The sequence below is a fragment of the Monodelphis domestica genome, chromosome 1, assembly GCF_027887165.1.
Source record: "Monodelphis domestica isolate mMonDom1 chromosome 1, mMonDom1.pri, whole genome shotgun sequence".
NCBI classification, from domain to species: domain Eukaryota; kingdom Metazoa; phylum Chordata; class Mammalia; order Didelphimorphia; family Didelphidae; genus Monodelphis; species Monodelphis domestica.
In genome coordinates this window covers 326186533-326203134 of record NC_077227.1, presented here as the reverse complement: position 1 = coordinate 326203134, position 16602 = coordinate 326186533, and the positions used below count along the sequence as shown (strand labels likewise).

The following is a 16602-nucleotide window of genomic DNA, read 5'->3' as shown; positions in this document are numbered from 1 at the left end:
CCAGAAAGAGGAGTCTTCCTGACTCCAGGCCTGGCACTTTAGTTCCTGCCCCAACAAGGTGAGAGGAGAGTTGGGTAATTGTGGCCAATCAGAAGCCCAGATGTGAGGAGAATAAAGCCTGGTGGACCTGGGCCCTATTCCCAAAACGGAGGCCTCAAAACTATTGGGATGAGAGGGGATGACATGGTCAAGGGATATTGCTAGGTGGACTGCTCCCAGGCTCTAGGTCAGTGATGGTGAACCCTTTAGACCATTTTAGACACTGCATACCATGCCCACCCAATCAAGTTTCCCCTCCTTACTCCAGATAGGGATGGGAGAAAGGGAGGGGAGTGGCCCAAAGGAGGGAGAGGTACTTGTGGAGATGAGGAGAGGAGTGGCCTAAGTGCTCTGCTCAGGGGAGAGAATAAGTGATTCCATTGGGCTGCTGGGCAGAGGGGAGGGGAGGTGAAATGGAAAGGGAGCATGGAATAGCTCTGGCAGGCGACAGCTTGTGTACCCACAGAGAAGTCTCTGTGTGCCATCTTTGGCACATGTTTCATAGTTTCGCCATCACAGCTCTAAGTGCTGAGAAACCAAGGGAGTTAAATATTGTATATACTAGGAGATAAATGTCCTTTTGGCAGTGGGTTTTATTTAGCTCTTTTTCATTTATTTATTTGTTTGCTTGCTACTAAGGAGATTTGACCAGGTGGGATGGATTGGGGGGGCGGGGAGAGGAGGGGAGGGAGGGAGAGAGAGAGAGAGAGAGAGAGAGAGAGAGAGAGAGAGAGAGAGAGAGAGAGAGAGAGAGAGAGAGAGAGAGAGAGAGAGAGAGAGAGAGAGAGAGAACGCATGCGGGTAAACAGGAAAATAAGAGATATAGAGATGGATAGGGGGAATAACTAGTGTAAAAAAGGAAAAGGCATCAATAAAACAACTAAAAAAGAAAAACTCCTTTTGATGTCCTCCTTAGGGACTATGTTTAAAATGAACACAAGGCAGACAGTGAAAATATTTGTAAGGATAACTTTTAATACCTACTCTCCCCACCCCCAAGCTCCTCAGGGCATACATATTAGTTCCCAGCTGCCTGGACTGTGAACTGTGATCCCCAGTGGGATTCCTGGCTTCCTGAGGCAGAGAAACTGAGAAACCAGCATTTTGGCAAAGTGGATCCATCTAGCAGCACTGAACTCTTAGAATATGCTCAATCAACACTTTGTTGATTATATGTATAGCAGTCAGGCTTTTGGGGGGGCGGGTAAGGGGGCAGGTGGGTTCTACCTTCTCCCTGAGAAAATCTGTCATTCCTGTTACACAGGTGGTATCCTAGAAAGACCAAGGGTGGCTGAACTCTAATTCCATTGCTGTCACTAACTCACTGTGTGATTTGAGGAAAACTGGTTCCCTTTTCTGGGGCCTCAGTTTTCTCATGTATAAAATGGGAATGATCATTTCTGGCTTGTTTGCCTGAGATTATTTTAATCTCTACTGCATTTCTTGTAATGAGTATGTTTGAGGACATAAAAGTATTAGTTTTTTCAGGATCTAACTCACATCTCAGCTTTTTCATATAATCTTCTCTAATTCAGAAACACTGAAGAAATAGCACTTAGAACTGAAAGGGACCTTATAGATCAGCTCATTCAGTCATCTTCAGCTAATATAACTGAGGTTTAAATACCTGCCCCAGGTCATACAAATGGTAAACATCAGAGCTAGGACTGGAACTCTGACTTTCTAATTCCAAACCCAAGGCTTTTACTATGATTGTGGGCAGATTGTGTGCTAGACCATAGAGAAAATATGGAGTTTAGATAAACCAGGGTCTGTTTCATCAAGTTAAAACTAGTAGGAGGGTACAGAAGTAGAGAGCTGGAAACTCAAGAGCCCATCTAGTTGGGTAGTTCCTTTTCTTTTTAAGTAACTGGTGCCTCAGTAGATAGAGTGCTGGGCCTGGTGTTGGGAAAACCAGACATCAAAATCAGGTATAGACACTTTGCCTCAGTTTCCTCAATTATGCAATGAGGTAATAGCATCTACCTTCATCAATCAGTCAACATTTATGGAGTACCTACTCTATGTCAGGCACTGTGACAAGTACTGGGACAAGAAACAGTAGTCAGAGTGGTGAGGATCAAATGAGCTCTAAGTGCCTGGAGCATAGTAGGAGTTATAAAATGCTAGTTTTTTATTCTTGTTATTTTTTATCATTCCTCAATAGTCTGGTTTCCAACCTCATTATTCAACTGAAACTGCTCTTTTCAAAGTTAACCAGTTGGAGGTTGCTACATAGAAGAGTTGAGAGAGCATCAGGCCTGGAGATAGGGGGACCCGAGTTCAAAGACACTTCCTAGCTGTGTGATCCTAGACAAGTCACTTAACCCATCCCCCACTTTGCCTTCTTTCTGAGATTGCCTCTGGTTTAACCTGTCTATATTTCATTGTACATAATTCTTTGTATGTCATCCCTGCCACTACTTTGTGGGTAGGGACTGTTTTTGTCTTTGTTTTGTCTTTCTCTGCATCTCCAGAGATTAGTCAGATGTTAGGCTGGGACACCTCTACCAAGGGGATCGCTCTTTTCCCTTGAAATTTTGCCCTTAGATTCTCAGGCTTTTCTAAGGAGCCTGGGCAAGAGGACTTCACTCTCTGTACATGGGCCATTTTGTGAGGTCAGGGTGGGCAGGGCAGCAGAGGCAGAGGGCAGGGAGATGGCCTCTGAACCTCCAACTGCAGGGCTATGCCTTTCTGGTGATGTCTCTCCCTTCTTGATTCTGGGGGCTTTTTATTTCCCCAGAAGCTTTACTTTCCCAAGCTGCTAATTTTTTTTGGGGGGGGTGTAGAAATAAGATGAGTCTGGGGCCTGGGTGTACTTGGAAGAATGAAGAGAACCTCTTCTCTGCTGAGTTGTTTGCCCATATTAATCATGAGAGCAGGGACCTCTGCTCTGGAAGGACCAATACTCCTGTGTCCTTAAGGGAGTCCAAATTTCAGCTGCCTGAATGAAAGAACATTGGGTTCCAAGTTAGGAGACCTGGGCTCCAATCCCTGCTCTTATACTCACCTTGAGTGTTTCTTTTGTTCCCTGTTTCAGCCAGTTTGAAATCAACCTAACTGTACCTCTGTCTGGTTCACATTCCTGCATCTTTGCTCTAAGGATTACAGGAAACACTTTGTCAAATATTTGACTGGTCTCTGTATATTATGTCTACAACCTTCTTTTGCTCTAGCTGTCCTGTCTGAAAATAAAATGAAGTTAGTCTGGTATGGCCTGTTCTTGATGAAGCTGTGCTATCTCTCAATGATTACTGCTTTCCTTTCTAAAAATCGACAAACCATCCCTTTAATATGTTCTAGAATTTTGCCAAGATTAAAGTTGTGTTTACTGGCTACAGGTTTTAGGCTCCATTCCTTTCCCTGTTGTGAAAATCAGAACGATATTTGCCCCTCTTGAGTTCTGCAGCATCTTTCCCATTCTACAGGACCTTTCAGAGGTTAAAACAGTCACTCAGTAATCCCATCCACACATTCTTTCAGTATCCTGTCATTTGGAGCCTGGTGGTTTGAAGTCACTGAGTGCAATTAGATGCTCTCTTATTATTTCCTTAATTATGTTGGCTTTCAACTCCCTATTTGCTGATTTTGTTTTGTCCTTTCCATTCCAGAGATATTTCATCCTGGCAAAGAGAAGAGAAGGGAAGAAAAAAAAAAGAGCAGTTCTGTGTGTCGTCCATTATCAGTCCATCTTCCCCTGAGTGGCATTTCCATCCTTTCTGTGATCCTCTTTTCCCCAGCATGGCTACAAAAGCTCTTTTTGTTGTCTTTAGTATTCTTTGCCAGACTCAGCTCATCCCGAGCTTTAGGGCTTCTCATTCTTTTTTTCTGTCTGTCCCACAGGTCTTTGCTTGGAATAATGTCTCGATGAATATTCAGTTTGACAACTTGGTTATCAAACACTGTGCTCAGAATCAAAGAATTTCAAGGCTAGAAGGGAGCAGGAGAGATCATTGTGTTCAACTCCCTCATTTTACAAATAGATAAACTGAGAACCCAAGAAGTAGAGCAAGCCACCCAAGGCTGCATGACTAATATGTGACAGAACTAGAACTTTACCCAAATCTCATTTTAAGTTCAGTTTTCTTTCACTACTCACTGGCCAGTTCACTAACCATCACCACTGGGCAGGCAAAATGCTGTGATAAGTAAGGAAACACGTCTTCAGATATCATAATCAGGGTTTACTGGGCAGCAGGACAGAACCTACTAGACCTAACCCAGGCTAGGGGAAGTGATGGGTGAACTCAGCAGGTAAGAGAAAGGGGGTTCAGATAAGTGGATAGTCAGTGCCAGGGACATGGCAGTGCTCAACAGCTACATATACCACTGGCAGGGACACTATTATTTCCAGAGAGTCAGGCACCTTATTGATAGTAGGTTCATGGGCAGCACTTCTTAGAAGTGATCATTGGAGGTCTTCAAGCAGAAGCTAAGTGACTACTTGTTATTTTGGGTTGTTGTTGTTTTTTAAGTTTTATTTAGTTAGTTAATTTAGAATATTTTCCCATGGTTACAAGATACTTGTTAGTTTTTGTAGATAGGATTCATGCTTCATTCAATTCAACAACAATTATTTATTAACCATCTCCTTTACATATAAGGTACTTGGGCAGCTAGGTGGTATAGTGGATAGGGTACTGGGCTTGGAATTGGGAAGACTCATCTTCACAAGTTTATTCAGGTCTCAGATACTAACTAGCAGTGTGGCCCTGGGCAAGTTGGATGACCCCACTTGCCTCAGTTCTTTTGAGCTGGAGAAGGAAATTGGAACTCACTCCAATATCTTTGCCAAGAAAACCCCAAACTTAAAATGGAGTAATGAGTCAGACATAACTGGAATGACTCAACAACAAAATGTATAAAGAGATGGGAATATTGAAAAAAAAATCCAAACTTAAAATATTACAGTCCCTATTTTCAATACATTTACAACCTATCAGACATATGTCTATAATGTAATAGAAGGATTGGGAGGGGAACGGGGGAATGGAAGGAGAGAAGGAAATGGAGAAAGAGAGAGAAGATTCTTCTTCCCCTCTCTTTTCTGGGAGAGAGGTAACCAAGTCTTGTCCCCCTGACAAGGGGAATATGTCTCTTCAGAGAATAGTTCTAGGAGATGGAGGACAAGAACTGGAGAGATTAGTTTTGGTAAGAGGACCCACTGTCTCCCCTTTGGTCCCAGCTATTGTTGAGAGGCAGGATGGATTCTTCTACCTCTGGTCTCCTTAGGGACACCCACTGTCCCTTCCCTTCAGAAACCGGGGGTCACCCCACTATCAAGGAGAAATGTTATTCCTTGGGTTAGGCAGTTTGGATCACTAGGATCCTGAGCTAACTTTACCTTTTTGGGGAGAGATGTGATTCTCCCCAAATCTTCTGCCTCCTTTCCCAGTATCAGAAACCAGCTAGACCTAATTCTAAAGTAGTAAACAATTTATTTGGGTTCACACAAGGAAGGAGAGGTAAGGGTATCAGGCAAGGAAAATGGGGGGAGCAGGAAACTTGTCCCCTCTGGCTGACTGGCCCTCTAGGTTCTTGGGGTTCAAGACTGAGTGCCTTGAACCTTCATCTGGCCAGCTGCTGGTTGATCCCTATTCCTCAGCTATCTAGCTTTTAATTCAGAAGTCCAGGAACAGGTCAGGGAGAGAGAGAAATCTCAGGTAAAGATCTGGATGGCTCTGGCCAGAATGAGTCCAAATCCAAACTCCACCTTGAGAATTCAGGTAGCTGTTCTTGAAGAGTCTTAGTGGAGGTATTTTTGGGTCCCAGAAGGAATAACAGGTCCCAAATGGATGGGCTCTTTCTCAGCTTCCAGGAAAACTACCTTCCTCCTTCACCTCCCAGGCTGGAAGAGAGTTGGCTTCAGAGTTCTAACCCCTTTAGAACTCCCAGGCTTCTCTCTCTGCCCTTCCTCCACTGCTCTTCAGCTGATCTCTCCTTCAGCCTGGCTTCTCATTGCAACCCCCTGGATCTCTCTTTCTTACATGACAATAAGTAAAACATGCACCAAGAAATAATACAGATAAGAATGTAATTAAATACAAAGCAGTCCTGGCAAATGGCTATAAGAAATTTGAGAGAGAGGGAAAAATTATATTTACTGAAGATTTTAGGGGAGGGAAGAAGTGATCAGAGAAAGCTTCCTTGAAAAGGTAGCATCTAAATTGGGTTTTGAAAAAAGGAAGGAATTTAATAGGCAGAGAGGGAGGATGCAGATGATAAGGAGGTTCCATTCCAGGAATGAGGGAATGATTTCTAACAAATAGGGAAAATGGGAGGAGAAGATAGGTAGAAAGTAGATTACGTGAGCTCTAATAGGGTCTGGGAAGGTTTATAGTAAGAGATAATCCTGGCAGACTGAAGCCATATCAAAACAGAATCATAGAATTTGGAGCCAGAAGGATCAAATTAGAGATCATTGATTCTAGCCTCCACATTTTTGCAGATGAGTAAATTGAGACCTGGAGAATTAAAGTGACTTATTCAAGGTCATGTAGACTTGGGTCCTTTGATTCCAAATCTGCATTTTGTTCCCCTGCTGTACTGAGCTAACTCTCTCAGATGTGAGGCTAAGGAGTTTATACATTATTCAGTAGGCCGTGGGAACTGCTGAAGGCTTTTGAGGAAAAGGAGTGATCTGATTAGGGCAGTCCATTAGGAAAATTCTCAGGCCTTAGTGTGAAGATTGGATTGGAGCAGAAGCAGCCTGGAGTCTGGGAGATTAATGTAATCAATACTTCCACTGAGAGACTTGGTTGTACTAGATGACTTCCATGGTCCCTTTCAAATATAAGATTCTGTTATAGGGAAGAGACAAGACCCAACCACAGGAAAAGATTGACTATTTTTATTTCAGAGAAACTGAGCAGTGACTTGGGCATGGCAGGGATGAGATTAAGGACCCAGATATTGAGACTGGACTAGCAAGCTTGGCCTTGGTCATAAGGATCAAGCCAAGAGACTGGCTAATGGCCATTGTATAAGGTCAGAGCAAAGCCAATTCGGTGGTGAGTTTAAGAGCTCTTGGCCCTTGCTTGCCATAGATCCTCCTAATGGAAGGCCTAGATTGGGCCCAGTGTGGTTAAATGGCTATACCTATAAGATTAGAAGAGTAAAGGATGCAAGGAAGGTCAGTGTACTAGGCAACATTTTCATATGTTCCCTTGTTTTTTTTTTCCTCAAAGGGGAACTTTACTTCATGTCTACTGGAGTACCAAGTGCTACTTCTCCAAGAGGAGTCATTTACAAAATGGTTGACACCTCCAGGTAAGGCCTACTCTAAAATAAAATAGAGAGAGAGATTGTCTACATGCCTGCTTAGAATAAATGTTTCTGTAATCACCAGCCCCCAAAGACTTGTTTGAATAGAAAATGAGTACAAGCTCTACTAAAATTCCCCAATTTCATCCCCTTCCTATCCTGGGCCAGGCTCACTTTAGAACCCTTCAGCACTATAACAGCAGAGACCTTCAAGGCATTGGAAATGGACTGTCAGAGCTGGAATGAGCTTCAGAATCCTAGGATTGCAGAGCATCTGGGGCTTGATGGCTTCCTCAACATGTTTCTTCTTGAGCCAGGTTAATTGAATTATCCTGGATCCCACTATACACAAAACAGGGGAACAACATCCTTTTGGCTTTTAGTTCTTCAGTCTTATCCTCAGTTCCTTGCTATTTGTCTCTCATGTATCTGCTTGACAGGATACTAGTTGTCAGAGGTGACTCATTTCTTGCTCCTGTGCCTCCTACATTATTAGGCTGTTGAAAAAAATCACTAGGGAAAGCTATTGGCAGATGGTGGCAGAGAGCATCATGGTCTCCACAGGAAAGATTTCTTTCAGCCACCTATAAGCTCCATTTGATAGGAAGTCAGCTTTCTCGCTGATAGAGAGGAAGTTTGTTGTGCAGTTGTTTCAGATGTGTCTGATTCTTTGTGACCCCATTTGGGGTTCTCTTGGCAAAGATACTGGGGTGCTTTGCCATTTCCTCCTCCAGTTCATTTTACATATAAGGAAATGGAGGCCAAGCCACTAGTAAGTGTCTGAGGCCAAATTTGAATCAAGAAGATTGATTCTCTTGACTCTATGCAGGACATTTTATCCATTGCATCACCTAGCTCTCCCCAGGGTGAAAGCAGCTCCTAATGAAAAGCTAATAACAGAGTCCTGTAAGTATACTCTGAAGCACTCTAAACGTGACCACCATTCTGTTACTCAAGGATCTGTTTGTTCTAGGAATGTCTAGTTCTAGGTGCTAAAGGGGATCTGAAGGTGAATAAGACTTACCTGCTGCAATTTATAATCTAACCCTCCACTAGATCTGTGGTCTTGGATTCAGAAACTCCTCTGGTAAGGCAGATTGCAATCCTGAAGACTTCATGAAGAAGGTAGCACTGGAGGTGGGTTTGAAAGATGGATAGATTATTAACCGGCAGAGATAGGGGAAAGGTAAAGTTTTTCTGAACGCCTAAATGAATCCAGCTCTGCTGAGAAGCATGTGGTCTAGTGGACAGAGTATTGGATTATATAGACATATTTTATCGTATCATGCTGAACAAAGCTGGAAGAAATCTTCATTATAGCTAATGGCTCTACTTGTTCTTGATCTCACGGCAGCGGTTGACATTTTACCTTCTTCTTTACCACTGTTAGATTAAAATGAATAACTCCAGGTTCTTATTTTCCATAGAGTTTATTAATAATCACTTGAAACAGAGAAAGCAGATGTATAGAGATTTAAGCCTAATTGAACCTAACCCTGACCATGTGGTTCTCCACATGGCTGGCTGACTCAGCCATGGTGTTCCACTGCCACCTCCAAGGGAATAGAGAGACCAGGCATGTCTCACCCCAAGCCTGTAGCCTTTCTCTTGAATCCAGACCCATAACCTTTAGTTCCAGGTCACATTCCTAGGGCTCTTCATCTATGACCTCAGTCTGGAGCATTCACGTGACATCCAGGCACGCAAATGAGATGAGTCGGTGGAAAAGGAAGTTCATGACTCTGGGAGGAAGGGGTTCCCTTTACACACCACCTTCCTCAGGTATATTCTTTCATTTCTGAGATGTTTTCTTTTCTTTCTTTTCCTTTCCTTTCCTTCTCTTTCCCTTCTCCTCTCTCTCTCTCTCTCTCTCTCTCTCTCTCTCTCTCTCTCTCTCTCTCTCTCTCTCTCTCTCTCTCTCTCTCTCTCTCTCTCTCTCTCTCTCTCTCTCTCTCTCTCTCATATCTATATCTACACACAGATATTTAGGTATAAAACTATTTATACATACATATGTACCCATAAGTGCATACATATAAAATATATCCACAAAATACTCTAAATCTATAAATATGTATTGGGGTAGTTATAGATAATGGTTATAGTGCCTTGCCAATCTTTCCATGGCCATTTCTATTTGATTTTTTATGAGTGACTTATAGAGAGGCCTGGATTGGCATGCTTACTAAATTTGTAGTTAATTTTTTAAACCCTTACCTTCTTTCTTGGAATTAATACTGAGTATTGATTCTAAGGAAGAAGAGTGGTAAGGGCTAGGCAATGGGGGTCAAGTGACTTGCCCAGAGTCACACAGCTGGGAAGTGTCTGAGGCCATTTGAAACCAGGACCTCCTGTCTCTGGACCTGGCTCTCAATCCACTGAGCCACCCAGATGCTCCCTAAATTTTTAGTTAATGTGGGATTGAGGAGGATAGAGCCACCCTGGGTGACACAATCAGGATCCCAAAATATGTTAACAAAATAGAATATTGGTCTAGATCTAATAAAATAAATTTAAATCAGAATAAATGTAAGCTCCTACTCTTTGGTCCAAAAAAATTCAAATGCACAAATGGAAAAAGGGAGAACATGGCTGGTCACTGGAACATGTAGAATTTAATGGTCCCTTTTTGAGTGGACTAGGTATTTTTTTTTCTAGATAGAGAATTTAAAGCATTAAACCTTGTTTGACTTAAATTATTTTGAGTGGAAATTTGTTTCTTAAGCTTAAAGCAGTTATGTGGCTTTGGTAGAAATAAAACTACAATATTATATTTGTTCTCCATTATGACTGCTCCTTTATCAACACTTTGTATTTTTATTCCCTGTATCTTCACACTCTTTTATAACCTATTAACAACTCAAGATCCACATCCAACTTCCTTTCCTTCTACTTTTGTTTACCTTTTCTTTTTTAAAAATTTTATTTAATTGATTAATTTAGAGCATTTTTTCAGGATAATAAAAATCGTGTTCTTTCCCTCCCCTCCCCTAACCCCCTCCCATATCTGACACACAATTCCTCTGGGTCTTACATGTGTCTTTGGTCAAGATCTGTTTCCATATTGTTGATATTTGCACTAGGGTGATCATTTAGGGTTTATAACCCCAATCATATCCTCATTGACACTTCTGATCATGCAGTTGTTTGGACTAGGTATTTTAGTGGACTATAGATGGTCATTTAGAAAATGGTATATAATAATATGGCAGCCAAAATATATCATGAGATATTAGGATAAATTAATATAATAATGGCATGCAAAATAAGGGAGGCAACAGCCCTACTGTCTTCCGCCCTAGTCAGACTCCCATCAAGAGTATGTATTTAATTTTGGGCACCATATTTTAGGAAGGAGTTTAACAAAGTAGATGTCCAAAGGAGAATAATCTGATTTTGAGGGAAATGGGAAACCATGCCATGCAAGGATCAGTTGAAACAACTGATTGTTTAGTCTGGAAAAAATAAAGAAAACTTTGGGAGGACATGATCATTGTCCTCAAGTACTGGAAACAGTGTGATACAGAAGAGGGAAAAGAACAATAGGCAGAAGTCACAGAGAGACAGATTACAATTGGGTATAAAGAAAAACTTTCTAATGAATCACTGCCAAAGCATGGAAGCGGCCAAAGCTGCTACAGTTAGTGAAGCATTCCCTCTTACTGGAAGCATTTTCAATGAAAGACTAAACAAATTCCTAGCTGTGTGACCTTGGACAAGTCACTTAACCCTGATTGTCTAGCACTTACCCCTAATCTACTGTGGAACTGATGCGTCTATCTATTCTAAGACAGAAAGAAAGGAAGGGTTTTTAATTAAAAAAAAAAAAAGACTAAATTGCCAGTTTTCAGGGACATGCTAGAGAGGATTTCTGATCAGATCAGCTAAATGAGCTCTAAGGTCTCCTTTGAGACAGAGGTTCTGTGGTTCTGTGATTTAGCCCACCCATCCATCCACGTTTCGCCTGTCCCCTGGGGTCAACCAAAGTAAGGTCTTTTCCCCCTCTCTCCGCCAGATCCACCCAGAGGCAGCTGTGCATTTTATCACCGCTTAGCCTGGATTCCTCCCTGGCCCCTTCTGGCTAGTAGAGCACACCCCGTCGTCTTTGCAGGCATGCTGTCATGCATACTAATGTGGGGCTTGTCCCATTCATCCCATACTTGGCTTGTCTGGAGTGTCTCACAATGAGTCCTGCCAGAGAGGGGAAACAGCGGCTTTTAGAATAATAGTAATGGCTGACATTGCCATAGCACTTTATGGGTTAGGAAGCACTTTATATGCATGAACTCATTCGACCCTCACAACAGCACTGTAGGGGTGTAGATACCAAAGCTAGTAGGGCTTACCTCTCAAAAGAAAGGCTCCCCTGGCCATCATCATTTGTTTGCAGGGCACTAATGCGGAAACCAAGAAATGCTTTATCTAAATCTGCCAAGCCTCCACTGGGTGCAGGACTTTGTAGTAGGTGCTACAGAAGATACTTTAGGGTTATTACATTCATTAAGTACATCCTACTTGCCAGCACTGGACGATGATTGCAAAAATAGTCCCTGCTCTCAAGGAGACATGAAGAAAATTATATATCCTATATATATATATATATATATATATATATATATAGGATGGGATGTTGGGAGGACCTGGAGTTAGGAAGACCTGAGTTCAGATTTGCTTACTAGCTAGCTGTGTTATCCTGAGCAAGTCACTTAATTTCTTTCAGCCTCAGTTTTCTCATCTGTAAAATGTGGATAATAATACTATCACCTACCTTCTAGGGCTGTCATGAGGATAAAAAGAGATAATTTTAATAAAGCCCTTTTGCAAACCTTCAAGAGCTATATAAATGTTAACTATCATTATTTATTATACCTGAATCTACATCTCTGCAATTTCTATTACTCCTAATATTATTCTGGGGCCAAGGAGAAAAATATAATGCCACTTTCTTTCCCCATTTTCATCATAGAGACCAAGAAATTGTTTCTGGGAGGTCAAGAAGTTGGGAGGAGCGTGAACAGAAAATCAGAGGATCATAGATTTAGAGTTGGAGTTTAAGAGTCTTAATTTTGCACATGAGGCAATGGAAATACATAGAGGTTAAGTGATTTTCCAAGAGTCACACAGGTATTCCTTATCTGAGAGGGAGTTCAGTTCAGATCTTCTTAACTCATAATCCAGTATGTCATCCATTATACCTCTCAAGAATTCTAATATGGGGGGCGGCTGGGTGACTCAGTGGATTGAGAGCCAGACCTGGAGATAGGAGGTCCTAGGTTCAAATCTGGCCTCAGACACTTCCCAGCTGTGTGACCCTGGGCAAGTCACTTAACTAACCCCCATTGCCTAGCCCTTACCACTCTTCTGCCTTAGAGCCAATACACAGTATTGATTCTAAGAAAGAAGGTTAGGGTTTAAAAAAAAAAAGAATTCTAATATGAAGGACAGGTTGTTACTAACAGAATGGGAATACCAGAGGGTAGGGGAAGCTAGGTGGTGCAAGTGGGTAGAGTGCTGGGCCTGCAGTCAAGAAGCCTCATCTTTCTGAGTTTAAATCTGGTGTCTAACACTTATTAGCTGTGTGACCCTAGACAAGTCATTTAACTCTATTTGTTGCAGTTTATCTCATCTTTAAAATGAGCTGGAAAAGGAAATGGCAAACCACTCCAATAGCTCCTCCTTCCATCAGATTAAAAAAAAAATACCCTCATCATATGTATTAGAATCAATACCGCATATTGATTCCAAGGCTGAAGAGCAGTCAGGGCTGGACAATTGGGATTAAGTGACTTGCCCACAGTCATACAGCTAGGAAGTGGCAGGCCAGATTTGAGCCCATGATCTCCCATCTCTAGACATGGCTCCCCTGAGCAACCTAGCCACCTCCCTTGCATCAAGATTTTCCAAGGAGCATTGGACTTCTCACAATTTAACCTTCCCGACAATTTCCTCATATAAACTGGGGGTAATCCCGTCTCCATCTCCTTCTTCATAGACTGTCATAAGGGTCAACATGAAATTACAGAGGAGAAAGTGCTTGGTAACCTTTGTAACTAGTAAAGTAGGGGTTTGTTTTTATGATTAGCCACAATGGCTTCTCCACATGCTTCTCTCGGGCTTCCACGTGGAAAATACATTTTGCCCCGAACCTAGGAGTTCTGACAAGATCCTGGCCCCCTTTGGACTTATGACCCCAGACACTCTTCTCCCCTCATCCTGGGCCCTGGCTGTTTGATGAATTTTCATGCCCCCTCCCCCCCCCCCCCCCCAGCAGCCTGGGGCTCCCAGCTGATCACCATGTTGGGCAAGGATTTCAGGGCAAGATTGTTTTCATTCTCCACGGTGAGGTGTTTCAGGCTCCAGCCTCTCCTGTCACCCCGAGGAGGAAATTCCTGAAGAGACCTACATTAGTTCTTGAGAGCATCCTTGGGAAGGATTTTTTCTTGTGTGTGAAAAGGTTTTTGACCCCTTTCTGAGTGAAATTAATCTCTTTAAGCATTTGTGTGCGTGTGTGAATTTATGTGTTTGTGAATTTAGGTGTGTGTATTTAAATGTTCCTGCTTGTGAATGTATTAAAGAATCAGAGAATCCTAGAACCGTAAGGGTAGGCAGAGACCGTTAGCATCAATCTTATGCAATTGGTATTTGAACAAGAATTCCATCTGCACCTTTCCTGACGAGTGATCATTCATTCTCCACTTGAGACAGGATTTATCACAGGGAAGTCACCACCTCACAAAGGAAATCCATTCTGTTTTTGGCTAGCTCTGAACTTCTATGGATTATGCTACACGATTTGTCACATGGGCCACTTTATTCCCCTGTCTTGTATTATTTGCTTTTGTTTTATATATATTTATCTTGCTTCCCTTGATTTCCTTGAATATCTTCACCCTATGTCTCCCTTCATTGACGTACAGCTTAGCACCACAGAATATCAAGGCTATAATGGAACTCAGAATCCTAACACATAGATTCTTAGAGCTTTATTTTTATTTATTTATTTACTTATTTGTTTATTTAGTAATTTATTTATTTATTTTTAAAGAGATGCTTTGGCCCAATTCCCCTTCTGACTTGTTTACCAGGGCTTCTTGGTAAACCATGTCTAACCTCTTAGTCCATGTACCATGCTATTTCCCAACCATAGCTCGAGACATTTAGATTAGACATAGTGATGGACTTACAGAAGTGGGATGAGATGCTGAAATGGTGACTGAGGGTAGTTTGGACCCTGCATCCGACAAATAGAATTGATTTTCATCCAACTGAGATGCCCTCGAGGTGGTCCTCCCAGCAGGCATGGGGATGGAGAGGGTCACCTCTCCTATTAAAGTATAGGAGATATTAATTATTCTTTGACTTCAAGCTTTGGCACTGCTGCACCGAGGAAGTCTTCTCATGGCTCCTTCTTTGTATTGGCAGGAGAGCTCCTCCTGGCAAGTGTCAGATCAGGGCTGCACCCGTGAAAGTGAAAAGTCGGATCATCAGCTTTGAGCCCAAGGAGAGTAAGTCTTGCTGCTTCTTCTCTGTTTGGCAAGTAGAAGCCAGCTGTAGGAATCTGAGTTGGAGCTCTTCATCTTCCATGACAGGACACCTAGGGTGACTTGCCCAAGATCATACATATACCCAGTGCCAGAACCTGGGTTTAAATCTTGATCCTCTGGTTCTGAAGCCACCACATTTATTATTTTCTTACACCAGGCTTCTCTTTGGAGATAGATAGATCTCACAGCCTCTGAGAGGGATTTGGGAGGCTTCTGGGGTTGGTTTCAACATCATAGGACCCTGGGGGCATAGCAACTGTGGCACCATGATTGATACAGGTGGCATGGGCATAAATCAGCCTTTTATTTCCCAGGGTGATCCTGGCTTTCCTAGACAGTTCTGGGCTTTCTGTTTCTATCCAACCTGCCAATCCAAGGAGATAAATGAGAGGGAAGCAGCTGAGTTACTTGGTCACTAAGTACTTCTTGAGCAGTTGCTATGGGTGAAGCATTGTGAGAGAGCTAAAGAAGAAGAAAATGTTTTATTTTATTTTTTCATAATATTTTCCCCTAATTACATGTAAGAACAATTTAAACATTTTTTAAAAATTTGAATTTGAAATTCTCTCCTTCCCATGCTCCCTCCTCTCCCCTTTTTCCTCCCCAAGATGCAAAACAATCTTATTTAAATTGTACAATCATGTGAAAGGGAACATATTTTATTTTTATAATACTTTAATGCTCACAAAATCCTTTCTTCATAATCATTTTGTAAGACAGGTAATTAATTCTATTTTAGAGATGAGAAAACTGAGGTAAGAGTAAAAGTCCCTATCCTCAAGAACCTTGTATCTTAGAGGGGGCTGATAGAGCAAAGCTAGTGGATTGGGGGGTGGGGGAGAGAATGCAAATTGTTTACAAAAAAGATATCTACGAAACAAACAGGGGCATTAATATTTGGGGCAAATTAGGAAAGGCCTTTTGAAGGCTGTAGCCCTTAAACAGACCCTTGAAGGAATCCCAAGAGTTCCAAGAGGTATAGAAATAATATTCCAGGAATGGGGGTGGAGATGCAAAGGTGTGGAGGTATAATATAGAATGTCATTTTGTAGAATAGCAAGTTAGTTAGTTGAGGTAGCTAGGGGCTGCAGTGGGTGGCAATCAGGCTCAGTCAGGAAGGCTCATCTTCCTGAGTTCAAATCTGGCCTCAGACACTTAGCTAGTTGTGTGACCCTGCAGAAGTCATTTAATCCAATTTGTCTCTGTTTCCTCATCTGTAAAATGAACTGGAGAAGGAATTGGCAAACTATGTTAGTATCTTTGCCAAGAAAACCCTAAATGGGGTTATGAAGAGTTGGATACAACTGAAAAATGACTAAAGAAGTAGGCAGTTTGGCTTGGAGAATTGATAAGAGGGGACCCACTAACTCATTTTCTACAAGAAGTCTTTCCCAACCCTTCTTAGTTCTAATATGTTCCCTAGTAATGTGTAGTCATCCTGGAAAGTTATTGTAAATAAATGAATGAAAAAATGAAGCACCGTGTTAAGTGCTGGGAATAGAAACAGAAAAGTAACATGGTCCTTGTTCTCAGAGAGCTCACGTTCTAAGGGGAGGGACAACACAGAGGAGGTTTCACTATAAGCCAGATGGAAAGGTCCCCTGGTCCTTAGGGTGCAGCAGCAGAGCACATGGTAATACTTCTTCACTAGTGTCAGTGACATTGATAAAACCATTTCCTTTGAACCATTTGATGGCATGAGGGACTTCTTTGATGGTGAAAACTTTGTTTTCCAGATCACTTTATGTGACAAGCA

The 16602-nt window shown here is 42.0% G+C and overlaps 1 protein-coding gene across 1 annotated transcript in view; it reads left to right on the top strand.

Annotated features, from left to right (window-relative positions):
- HHIPL1 (HHIP like 1) overlaps nucleotides 1–14905 on the top strand; it is an 88956-nt gene extending 74051 nt beyond the window's left edge. The window contains exons 7-8 of the mRNA XM_056816414.1: nucleotides 7227–7308; nucleotides 14725–14905. Of these exons, the coding sequence (XP_056672392.1) occupies nucleotides 7227–7308; nucleotides 14725–14905 (263 nt within the window). The remainder of the gene's footprint in view (nucleotides 1–7226; nucleotides 7309–14724) is intronic.
- Nucleotides 14906–16602: the final 1697 nt, after the last annotated feature.